A 12,657-nucleotide genomic window follows, 5' to 3' on the forward strand; every position below is an offset into this window, starting at 1 on the left:
GTAAGTGCATGCGTGCCTGTTTAAGCGGATGGTCCCGATAGGCCTTGAGGTACCTTCAGACTTAACACCCTTTGGGAGCTGGAAGCATCATTTGCTTCCTTGGGGCCTGATCCCAGGCCGGGATCCATGCTCTGGCTGCCACTGGGCGCACCTGGTTTCTGCAGAGAGCCCTCCAGTTTGGACAGCCGGTAGCAGTACTTTTAGTCTTAGGAGAACACCTTTTCCAGAGTGATTTGTCGTGTTTATTGTGATTGGGTGTGGGATCTGCTTACAAACTTGACTTTTTTAGACCTTGTCCCAATAGAGGGGTTTTTTTCTCCCATTTTATCTACTCGTAAGAATTAACCCTAAGCCTTCTGTTGGTTCTCATCTTTCGCAAGTCAGATTTTCATGGTGAATGACTGCTTAGCTGAGGCAGGAAAGAGCTATGAGTTTGAAGAAGAGGAGGGGTGCCTACCCTGGCGGGAAGGGAGGAGAGGAGCAGGCGACGAGATGGGGCGAGGGGCCAGGCCAGGCCAGGCAGAGACTGGAGCCTCAGGAAGGAGTGACTTCCAAGCACATCAGGAAGCACTGATATGCATTAAGCAGAAGAGCAACATGCTCTGATTGGTAATTGTACAGGGTCTGTTGCTGCCGTGTGGAGCCTGGACCGGAAAGGAGCCGAGGAGAAGCCAGCAGACCAGTTAGGAGGTGCTGTAGCGAGAACATACGTGGGACAGCGCAGAGTAGAGAGGCAGGCGGGGCGCAGAGGAGCAGGGTTAAAGGGGCCTGGGAGTAAGGGTCTGAGAGCAGAGAGGCGGGCGGGGCGCAGAGGAGCAGGGTTAAAGGGGCCTGGGAGTAAGGGTCTGAGAGTTCAGGAGGCGGATCACTTGTTTCTAGGCTCGGCTGGCTGGGAGAGACGGGATCACCTTCCACGTGTGAACTTTCAGGGAATTTGAAATCTGGGGGTAGCTAGGTTTCAGCTAGGACGAGGAAATATAGAGGGAACTTTCGGAGCACATGAGGTTGAGAGGATTTAGGGGCATTAGCTTGTTACCCAGTGGGAATTTCAAAAGACAGTGGAAGGGTACCTGGAAGAGAGAGTGGGGGGGTGCTGTCTGGTCAGGCTGTGTCCCGGAATGGCTTGGGGTGTTCCACTAGTGACAGGTGACTGGAGAAGTGTGCGCTCTTGCTGGTGACTAGGATCTGCTGGATGTCAGGAATGGTGGGATTTTTTCTCAGAAACTCTTAGAGAAAGGAGAGCATTTGTTTCTTTGCCATCATCTTAGGTGAAGGCTCTCTTGAGATAACAGCTCCATTAAGTTGTGTTTCTTGGAAATACTATATTACCAACAATAGACTCTTCATCACACGAACTCTTCTGATTTCTGAAGCACTTTTAGGGTAGCCGAAATGACAATGACAGTGAGTTGGGTTTTGCTTAAATTCTGTACCTTCTCATTCCTGTCCTCCCCTCAGTACCATGTCAACAACAAATGGACCAGCAAACACTGTCAGCAGGTAGGTCGCCCCAAACTGCATTTGCCTTTAACATGTCCAGTCCCGACGGAAGGGTGGGCATCCCATACCGGTCTGTCCGCAGCACTAGGCTTTCCATGCCCGCAGGGAGGGCCTCTGCTGCAGGGAGCCACTGTCCGACTGGCCAGCCCTCTTCGGCGAGCATGCTGAGCTGTGAGGTCACTGGGCATGCGGGCGTGGGGCGGCGGCCTGTGCCAGTCCCTGTGCCTAGTGCTCTTCCTCCCTCACCAGAAGCCTCCATGCCCAGTCAGGGCCAAAAAGCAGCAAAGAGTTGTTTTGGCAAGTGAGTTTAAAACCATTTTGAACAGATAACCTCAGTGATTTCAAATCTATGCTTTTTCAGCTAGCCTCATCCCTTTGCAGATCTTATTTCAGAAACAGCTGCTTCTGTTTTTAAAGTAATGTATTTCAGATCGATGCTGAGGATGTCATTTAAAGTGTGGTCTGAGTCAGCAAAAACAGTTGTAGAGATGACTTTGTAGGGTCCTAGCTCTATATCTATTGTCTTTCCATAATTTCCATACTAATATGTTTGTATGTCAGATCTTTAAAGTCCATTACCACTGTGGACAAGGCATCCAGCTGCTCTGGACACGATGTCCAGCTATGTTCTTGGACTGGTGCTGTAGGGACAACTCCGCAGTCCCAGTCCAGCTCCAGGCTTAGGCGGTCCATGAAGCGGTCTAGAAGCCAGCCAGGTGCTCAAGGTCAAGGCAGCACCACGGTTTTTGGGAGGGGAAACTAAAAAATTATTTAACGGAGGCATTTTGGGCATAGTCACAAGTTGGGAGCCAGGACAAGTGAAGAGCAGGTTAAGGAGCTGTAGCCAGGCCAACACTTAGGTTCTGGAGCATCTTAGTCTGCAGGAAAACCTTGACCATACTTCTCAAGCACCCCCCCCATACACCTGACTTCTGGGCCACAGAGCTAGGGAGGTCCCTATTATACCAGTTACCATCTAAGGAAACCCTTTGCTTGACCCTGAAGACATTCTAAGTAACACCTTGCTTTTAAAGCACAAATTCTGGAATAAGTTGTCTATATCTGCAGTTCCCCATTCCTCACACGACTTACCTCCCTCTTATCCTCACCACTCTGCTCATATACTGACACCATTGACCTAAAGAGCAAATGCATTGGCCTTTTCTCAGTCATTGTTCCCTTCTTCCTGGTAATATTAGTCACCAGTACCCATCACCTCTCTGCTTCAAACTCAACCATCCATTAGCTCCTTTTTCTTTCTCCTTTTGGCTTCTAAAACACTTACCTTATTTTTGCTATTCTCATTACCCCTTCTCTGCCTCCTCTGAGGATTTTTCTTTTGCCTTCAACTCCTTAAATATGGATATTCAAGATTATCTTTGATTCTGTTACCTAGGTGTACATTATTTTTTAGGAAATTATAAACTGGCATATAGATTGTAAACCCAAATGGCCAAGATCTGTTTCTGTCTTATTCTGTCCCCAGCATTTAGCAGCATGTGTGTGTGTGTATGTGTGCTTGTGTGTGTGCTATGATTAAATAATTAAATGAGACCTCATTTGTTCACGTGGCTGCAGCCATTCCTTCTTCGGTGAGATGAGGTCCACTCTCCTACCTCCAGCTTTGACTTTTTTGCAAGTTCCTGTCATCATTTTCTGCATGTTCCTGAGACATTTCTACTTGTAACAGCACTTGTAACTTCTGACCTGAAATTGTAAAATCAAGTTATTGTGCTCAGAAAAACAGTAATTCCACTGCTGGTAAGCCCATTTCTGTTTATGAACTCACTGTTCTCTTGGTCAGGTTAAAAACAGAAGTTATTTTCAGTTCTTAACTGTTCTCTTACTTTACGTGTTTCAACTCCCAAATCTTCTCTTGGAATGTCTGAAGAACTCATGCCTCTGACAGTGACCTTCCTTATCCCAGGGTCTTTATGTCACATGTCTGAAGTGCTAAAAACGACCCTTTTCCTCCCTGATGTTCTCAATTCCAATCTTCTCCCTCGGTTTTGTCTTACACCCAGATGCCAGATATTTCCAGGAACAGTTCATATTCTTGCTCCTCCCCCCCAAATATTAATTATCTACTGTGCATGAGGACTGTGCTCAGCTGTGCAGCTACAGCCGTGAACATGACAAACATGAGCCCTGCCCCCATGGGAGTCGCAGGAGCTAGACAATCGGCAAAGGAACAGAGAGAGAATTATTCTGAGCCCTGAGTTTGGATTTTATTCTAAGTGCAATGGGAATAAATGAGATTGTGACACAATCTGGTTTCCATTTGAAAAGGTCACTCTGGCTGCTGTGTGAAGACCGGTGTGGGAGAGGCAGGAGTAGGGAGGTAGATGGAAGATGGTTCTGGCAGCCTCAGGCGGGGACTGCTGGTTTGGCCTGAGATGGTGGCAGTGGGGTTGAAGAGAACTGAATGCATTTGTGGTATGTTTTTGAGGGAGAACCAACGGAACTTGCCAGTAGTAACTTGGAGGTGAGGCTAATAATCAGGAGTGACTCCCAGGTTTCTGGCTTGAACAGTCAGTGGAGTAGGTGCTATTTAGACAGATGGAGGAGCAGGGATTTTTGCATTTGAGTTTGGCCTTATTGAAGGGGGATTTGTAGGGAGAATCAAGAGTTCCTTCTTCTGCATTCGAGGTCTGAGATGGTTGAGACTTCCAAATGTAAAGTAGGCCACTGGCTACGTCTGGGGGTCAGATGACAGGCCCGTGCTGGAGACGTCATTTGGGAACTGTCAGAATAACAGCCATAGTAAATGATAATGGTACATAACAGGTGTGTAGTGCTGACTCTGTGCCTGTCCTGTCCCAAGTCCTTTACACACAGCCCTCCAGTGACCTTAGGAGGTTGGTGCTGCTGTTCTTTATCCCCACTGTACCGATGAGAAGACTGAGGAAGTGTTCAATCACTTGCCTGGCCACCGTGGCTCAGGAAAAAGTTTGCTGAATTATATTGAAACTAATAACATAGATAATATGTAAAGCATTATCCTTCAGGGCAAGGGAATAGAGAAAGAGGAGCAGAGAGCTGAGGTTGAGCTCACTGTTTTCATCACTTTGTTTTTCAAATCAGAAGTTTTTATTTGCTCCTCTTGGACCAAAGGATAAAATGTGGTCTCCTGAGCCAGACTGTCAAATCTCCACGTAATCTTTGTTCAGCGGGCCGTGGTCTCTCCTTGTTCTGTGTGATTGCACCGTTCTGCTGAATGCTCTCTTTGCTCCCGAGGCTTGCTCCCCACCTTCTCATTAGCTAAGTCCCCCCCAGGCCGCAAGGGCCGGCCTGGGAGCCTTCCTCCGTTGCCTCCGTGCGGAAACTAATCATAGTCGCCACATGCTAGGAGCTTCCTGTGAGTGTGGGCAAAGACTAGCAGGCTTTTGCTCTGCTCCTTTGTGTTTTGTTTTTAAAATCGTCTTTGTAGTAAAAAGATGGAAAGTTTTTTAGACAAGTAGCTCATCTGTGGGATCAGAGATAATGTGAAAAACCAGATATCTCCTTGTTGACTGAACTCATTCATTTAGAAGTATATTTTGCTTTCAACAGCCTTTTTGATTGAGCTGGGGCACTGAGGTTGAGAATATGATTCAGGATGAAGTAGCGTGCGTGTCCTGAGCTTTCTGGTCAGGCCCCACCGTGTGGGATGGCCAAGGGGCACACAAATGACGGGTCTTCCTCGGGGCTTATAGGCCAGATGGGATGACAAGACACAGGAGGACGGGACATGGCATGAAAGGAGGGGTCGGATGGCAGGTCTGTCGGCAGCGCAGCTGGGCACCGCGGAGGCTGAATCCGGTCCTCAGACTCGTTCTGTTTAAACTACCCAGTGTTTTTAAAGAAACGGAATTAATTGCCAAAACTAATAACTCAGAAGCTTTTATATAAAATTCCAATTATCTGCTTCTCTGGAAACCTAGGTCCGGCACATTGGGGGCAGGGAGCTGGAGCTGCAGAGCAGCGGCCCCTGCATGCAGGCCCTGTGCCTGCTGGCTGCCACGGCCCAGCCCACTGTGATGCACTCAGCCTGCACCCCAGGGTGCTACTTGCCAGTGCTTGTGACCCTTACAGTGCAGTCAGGGTGCCGTATACTTAGGACAGGGAGTATGCAGGCTTTGGAAGGAATAGAGATCACTGTGGAGAGCACAGCAGAGTGGAAAGTATACAGGCGCTAGAGCCAGGCAAATAGAAGTTCAAGCTCGCGCCCTGCCTGCCTCCTTCCAGCCTTTTGCCTTAGAAACGCACTTCCCCTCCAGCTCCCTTGGCTTGAGAAAGAGGGACGATGGCCCTCCCTGGGGGACTGCAGGGAGGAAGAGCAGTTCCCGGCATGCTGGCCACCTGAGCACACACCGTGGGCATCCTGTCCGGAAGTCCCACAGGTTCCTGGGTTTAAGTATCTGGAAATGGTGATAAACAGAAGCCTGAAAACAAAAAAAAACCCCAAAACTCATCTCCAGGTAGGTTAAAGAGTTAAATCTAAAAAGGTAAACTTTTTTTTTCAACTAGAAGGAAATGCAGTTGTATATTTAACTTTCCTCGGGATGGAGAGAGACTTTCTAAGCATAAAAACCATGGAGGAGAGCCAAGGAAAGGTCAGTAGAGTAGCCTCAAAAACTTCTGGGGCTACTCTTCGTTAAATATCATAAACACAGAAGGCACACAGAAAATGAGAAAGTACGCAGGCAAAGCAGAGAATCTTCCTATCTGGGTACAGGTCAGTAAGAGAAGTGTACCGCCTCGTAGAACAGTAGGCAAAAAGCATGAGAAGAGTTCGCAACAGGACAAATGCAAACAGCAGACAGGCATGTGGCAAGTTGTTGAACTCCGTTATTAATGAAGAACTCTCTTTGAAGAGTAAGTTGCCATTTCTCTCTAAATTTTCTTCAACACTCAGTTGATAATGTTCAGTAATGGTGATGTGGCCAATACTGAAGGTCTGGCGTATTTTCCTGATGGAGTCCTTCATTGCCGCAGCCTTCTAAAGAAGGCAGCCAGGGAGTATAACCGAGTGCCTTCAAGTTTGTGCCCTTGGACCTAGTCATTCCGTTTTTAAGAATATATCCTAGAAATTGACTCAGGATCTATGTGCAATAGCTTTTGTTTTCTTTTTCTATTTCTTTGGTAGTACTTGTGTGTTAAGATCTCGATCTCTAAACACGTATACCTTATTGCTGCTCCCTGCCACCAGCACAGCATCTAACCTAAACAGGTGGTCGGAAAATATTTCGGAAATTTAAGGAAGGATGTGTTCAGAATAAGGAATATCAGATAGTCATATTTGTGAAATAATCTATTTTTAAGACATAGAAAAATGCTCACAGGATCATGTGAAAATGGAGAGTACACGGTTGTATATATTGACTCTTCCTGTATGTGTTGTGTGAATTCTGGAGGATAGCATTAAAGGTAACTTTCATATTTTCGTGGTGCTTTCCCTCAGTCATTCAGTGCGTGATAGTCGGCACTGAGCATGTTTTGAAAGGGCAGGTAAGGCAGTCCTCCCCTCGTGGAGTTGACCAGAGTGGGAGGGCAGACACTGATTGAGTAATTACACGTGCATCATTTACTTCAGTAAATTATGTTAATTTTGTAGTAGGAAGAAAAACTATCCAATGACGATTTTCAAGCACTGCTGGTTGTAATTAATTTCCTTGGCACTTTTTTAGGACAAGGAAGGAGTAATGAGTGAAAGATCTGCCCAGTCTCATACAAGGTGAAACTATTTTTCCAATGAGAAGAATGTTTTGCTTTCCTCTCTTTTGGGTGGTTAGTAATGACATAAATACACCCAGATGTTTTTTCCTAAATAGCATTTGTCTAAAGGACACCAAATGGCTCGTGTTGAGTTGGATAGGCAAGTTGTGGGACTTCGGGAAGCCCTGCCTTTCCTCGGAACCCACGGTTACGCGTTCAGTGAACTGGCTGTGGTGGAGAGGGAGGGAGAGTGTTATCAGCACAAATGTAAAATACATGGTTTTCCTTTTTGCGTCTAGTTGTGAGATTTGATTCAAGAGTGTGGAAAACCAAGAACAGCAACAGTAAAACCTACCCTGTAGCCTGTGACCCTAAAGCTTTTTTTAACTAGGATCAGGGATGGAAATTTTTATCCTGAGCGACTGGTTTTTTAGGGGGATGTTTTGTTTTGTTTTGAAGAAAGACTTGAGTAAATCAAAAGGGTTTCAGAGCCATGTTTTGGTAACTGAACCTAAATTCTCAGTGACCGTTGGTGTGTTTTCCCGAGCGGGCTGCCTGAGCCCCCGGGGTGCTTATCTGCCCATCGGCCGAGCCTTGGCGCAGTCACACGAGATCCTGTGGCCTGTATCTGCGTCCTGCGTGGAAAAGTCTCGTGCGTCTTGGTTGAGTTCCACAGGGGCGATGCAGGCTGCTGCCTCTCGGGCTCGGAAGGAAGCATCTGTGGGCTCCGTGTCGCCTGGGTAGAATCCCTTGCCCTCTTTTTCTGGCTCTTGCAAATTAGGAATACACTTTCTAAGCCAGGAGTGTTGGAAGGAACAAGTAGCAAGCCTCAGAGTAGTAATGGTGTCACCTCTCATGGTGGGTACGCTGTGTGTGGATCTTCCCTCTGGGGACTGATTGGAGTAGCTCCCTCCCCAGTGAAGACTCACCACCCTCGTCTAATTTTTGGTCCAACTAATGGTTATACTGGAAGTTCAGATTTTAGGAGCAGTAAGTGAAATGTAGACCGACGGAACATCGCTCTCCATCGGTGCTGATATTTCCCTCTCCCATTTGGAATTCTCTTTCACAGCGAGGGCTGTTCCTGCTTCATGTTTCCAGGTAGAATTACAGGGCTCACCTCTGCTTTTCCATTGGCCTGAGCACCTCTCCTCCCCAATATTGTTTCTAATGTTCTACAAGACCTTCATCTCAGGACTATCTTCATGTTGTGGTTCAGTGTTTTTCCTCTCTCCTTCATCTCCCTCTCCTGTCCTAGAGCCTGTGTGTGAGAGATTGGACCCCGTTGCACTCCCTGGCTGTGTAGAGGGATGCAGGTCCACATGCAGCCATGTGAGCCTCGGTCTGCTCACTGCCTTTATGGCCTAGGGCCCAGAGCCTGGGCGCTCTGATTTCATGGACAGTGCACTCCCTTCCGATACCTTCTCTCCAGTAGAACACACACATCACCTCTGTCTGGAATACTAATTTCAGAGAACAACCTTCTGCTTTTCTGAGGACAGGGTTGCCTTCCCAGTGCTCTCTGTGTGGCTGAGGGATTGCAGGGAAATGCTTTGGTGCATATGTACAGCTAGAAGGGAAATGGTGGCAGACACTTAAAATCAGTCCCTGAAAAAAGTTATTTCAAACATTACTCCTAATCTTCTGCCTGTAAAAATTACGAGTTTTCCTACAAAGTTATTGCCAAGGGTTGGGGCCTGGAACTTAGACTGTTTATGCAAGTTCATTATTGTTTTGATTTTGATTTTCCTGGAGGAAGTCATTGTAAACAGTTATGTTCTCAGAAACACCCCTACAGTAATAAACATAAACACAGTATTGCAGTGAAATCAATCCTGCACTGACCCAAATGTAATCCGTGCATCAGAAGGGAAGCAGATGAATGGCTAGATCTGTGCAGAATGGAGGCGGAGAAATCAGGAAGCTCAGGTCTGGCCCAGTCTCAGCTCTCACCATGTGCTTTGTTGCTGTGAGCAAGGAAGTTGTGTAATCACCCCTGTCGGCTGTGAAGGAGGAGTAACACCACCTGTTGGCTCTTCACAGGCTGAGCTGTGGACCTCATTACAGTATTGGACGTGAGCTGACTTTGAGCTCTCAGGAAGGAAGTGGCAGTGTAAAATACCAAGATTTGTATAGTGAGTGTTCAGGAATTGTGATCCATTTTCCAAGGTGTGTACTGAGTGTTCAGGAATTGTGATCCATTTTCCAAGGCCTAAACAGCAAGTCTCAGTTTGCAATGCTGTTCTGGTCAAGCCAGAGCTCACTTCTCTGAGAGAATCTTACTGTTAAACATTCTGGAAAGGAACCGGAATATATTTCCAAAACACCAAAGGACTATAAGAAGAGTTGTGACTAGGTTTAACCGATTAGTGAATTAGCATAAATCATGTCCAGTTTAAAAGCCCATTTCCCCTCAATATATCAAAATGCAGAACACAGCATAAAGCAGACATAAAGAGTTCTTGTAGAAATGAATTCTAATTCCTTTATGGGCCAGACGGGGCTTTTCTGCATTCTGGATGCTGATAATAATAATAATAGCACAGCGACTTGCTTTGTGCCATTCTCCAGGTGATTGTCACACAGCCTTTATGTGGCAGGTGCTGCCATCATCCCCACTGTACAGGGTAGTAAATTCAGGTACAGAGAGGTGAACTAACTGGCCTGCGGCCAAACAGCTGCTGAGTCTTTGACCAGAGGCATGTTCTGTTGCGTCTTGATCACACAAACAAAAAACTTCGTACAATTGTGCTGTTTTCTAGGAAGAGAATGGAGATTACACATACGTGGAAAGAGTGAAGATACCCTTGGACCACGGGACCTTGTTGATCATGGAAGGAGCTACACAAGCTGACTGGCAGGTGAGAACATGCAGGTCGTGTGGACTCACTCTCCTGTGGAGGCAGCGGCAGCGTCCCGACTGGCTTACAGTTACTGAGCTCCACAGTAAACTTGGTGCAAAGCGAGTTGCTTTTACAATGAGCAGGAGGCAATAAAGTGACATTATTGCCTGGGCATTTTGATTCTGCTGACAGTCAAGCAGCAGCTGTGTCCCATAGAACTTTCTGCGGGGCTGGAAATACTTCATATCTGTGCAGCCCAGGTCATAGCCATTAGACACATACAGAGTCTCTTGAAATGCAGCTAGTATGCTGAAGAACTGAATTTCTTTTTAATTTAGAAATTAAATTTGTGAATTTTAATTTAAATGCATTTAAATCTCTTGAGAGGGCCCGTGGCTGGCGCGTGGAGCTGCAGGGCCGTGTTGAAGGCGGGCCACGTGAGGCATGGGCGTTAACGCGAGAACACAGCCAGAGGGCAGGCCCGTGCCTTTCCCTGGTCTCGGCCAGGCGTGTGTTTTCCTACGAGATTTGGGAAAATGGCAGGAGGCTGAGGGGGAGCAGCCCCTGGACAAGAGCACACGCTCTCACTGGGAGGGGGCTGGCGCCTCGCAGTGGGGGCAGCATGGGCTCTGTTCAGAGAAGGCGGCGGTTTTCCACAGGTCTCTAAAATCTTAACTGCTGCTCACGGAAGGGGGGCTGACATCGAAATACATGTGTTACTCCTAAGTTTCAGGTGGCTCTGAAATAAAATGTGTGTGTGTGTGTGTCAAAGTCATTTCTGTTTCCATTTAGCATCGAGTGCCCAAAGAGTACCATTCCCGAGAGCCGAGAATAAACCTGACCTTTCGGACGGTCTACCCAGACCCGCTGTGAGGTCTTTATGAGAGCCGCGTGCTGAGACTGAGCGACTTCTACCGCGAGGAGACTTCGACAGGCCGGTCCAGCTATCTCCTGGTGTTTGGGGAGTGAGCTTGGGACTGGCTTCCCAGCTCATAGTCCTGTTAAGTGCCAGCCAGCAGCTCATGTTCATGATCTGTTTACTGTGGGAACAGTAACCCCTGGTCATGTCTTGAAATCCTATTTGTGCAATAAACCCCTATGGCTGTGCTCCTGGGTGGTTCTGTCCATTGTCAGTTTTCTCCTGCCCTCCCCTGCCTCATTTGAAGAAGTATGAATGTCCTTTCCCTCTGTGTCAATCCACACGTGTTTGTTCCTTGTGACTTTAATGATGTGGAGATACAAAAACGTGCGTCAGAGACCCTGGGGCCTTCCGTAGGCAGACAGCTGCCGAAACCCAAACAGAGGTGGTTTCACAGAGCTTTGTCGAGGTGGCCTTGACTCCTTAGCATTTGGCTCATTGCTGCTGTAATGGAAAGCTGCGTATTGTGGGAGCATGTATCTGAGTCTCCTCTGCGTATTGTGGGAGCATGTATCTAACTGGGTCTCCTCTGCGTATTGTGGGAGCATGTATCTAACTGGGTCTCCTCTGCGTATTGTGGGAGCATGTATCTAACTGGGTTTCCTCTGCGTATTGTGGGAGCATGTATCTAACTGGGTCTCCTCACCTGTCAGCCTTCCTGGACACACATGGACAGGCTCAGGCCTGGGAATAAAGAGCGAAGGCAGTGTTCCTAGGCCGGGCATCTTCCAGCCACCTGGGCTGCTTGTGATACAAGAGAAACTGTCCCCTCGGAGGGAGGGATACTTGATGATGTCATGAGAAATCCAGGCTCAAGGGCAGCAAGTGCCCTGCCACTGACAGCTGTTCCACGTACGTTAGTTTCCCCGGAGAATTACTTGAGTCATTTAAACCCAGACCAGAGAGAAGCCGGAGCAGTTCTGCAGGGAATAGACTTAGTTACCGAATAGGTCTCTTCACGTTAGAGTTCAGTGGTCCTGTGACTAAGGCTGTCTTCTGACTCAGTGTTCTCTTAGATAACACAAGTCCCCAAGATTCAAGGGTTAGTCCATGATGTCACTGAGGTTCCCAAAACAACAAAGTTGGCTACCCCTTATTGCATCATAAAGCACGTGTTGTCTTGACTTCTTGACTCAGGGGCAGTGTGCCAGGTTAATTCCAAACCAAAATAAGGAAACCCTGAGAGAAAGAAAATGGATGAAAGTAGGGCAAGAGAGTTCGAGTTTCCGTAGCTGCCTGTGGGGAAATTTACAGAGCCTTCTTGCTTTTAACCTTATTTCCATTCTGCGCTGTGAGATTGATGACCCCACGATCATGACCAAGTGCCGAGGCCAGCAGGCTCTTCCCCAGAACTCAGATGCGAGGCCGGCCTGGCCAGGCTCTGCCTCAGCGAGCTTGCCAACAAGCCTGCCAACGGGCTCTCTCTGGCTCCTCGCATTGGAGTCCCTTCACCTTTTTTTTTTAATAGTGTTGTAGCATGTCTATAGCTCATTTCTCCAAGAAATCCTAAGAGCTTTATAAAATCTGAGCATCCTACTAAGCCTTCCTGTGAGGGAGGTGCAAATCTCCATAAAAATAAAACCTCTATTTAGTACCTAGCTTTCCTTCCATTAAAACAGACAGAGCCCGGCTGAGGCGGCTCCTCCGGCCCTGCTTCTGTGTTTGACACGTGGCTCTGGGAAATGCCTCTTCCTTCCC

General features: G+C 47.5%; 1 protein-coding gene across 3 annotated transcripts in view; it reads left to right on the forward strand.

Annotated features, from left to right (window-relative positions):
- The window catches only part of ALKBH3 (alkB homolog 3, alpha-ketoglutarate dependent dioxygenase), a 35,442-nt gene extending 24,289 nt beyond the window's left edge, over window positions 1–11,153 (forward strand). For all 3 annotated transcript variants that reach the window (XM_066251319.1, XM_066251320.1, XM_066251321.1), the window contains exons 9-10: window positions 9,960–10,058; window positions 10,833–11,153. In XM_066251319.1, the coding sequence (XP_066107416.1) occupies window positions 9,960–10,058; window positions 10,833–10,913 (180 nt within the window). In that variant the 3' untranslated portion in view covers window positions 10,914–11,153. The remainder of the gene's footprint in view (window positions 1–9,959; window positions 10,059–10,832) is intronic.
- Window positions 11,154–12,657: the final 1,504 nt, after the last annotated feature.

The sequence above is a fragment of the Saccopteryx bilineata genome, chromosome 1 (assembly GCF_036850765.1).
Source record: "Saccopteryx bilineata isolate mSacBil1 chromosome 1, mSacBil1_pri_phased_curated, whole genome shotgun sequence".
In the NCBI taxonomy this organism is placed as follows: domain Eukaryota; kingdom Metazoa; phylum Chordata; class Mammalia; order Chiroptera; family Emballonuridae; genus Saccopteryx; species Saccopteryx bilineata.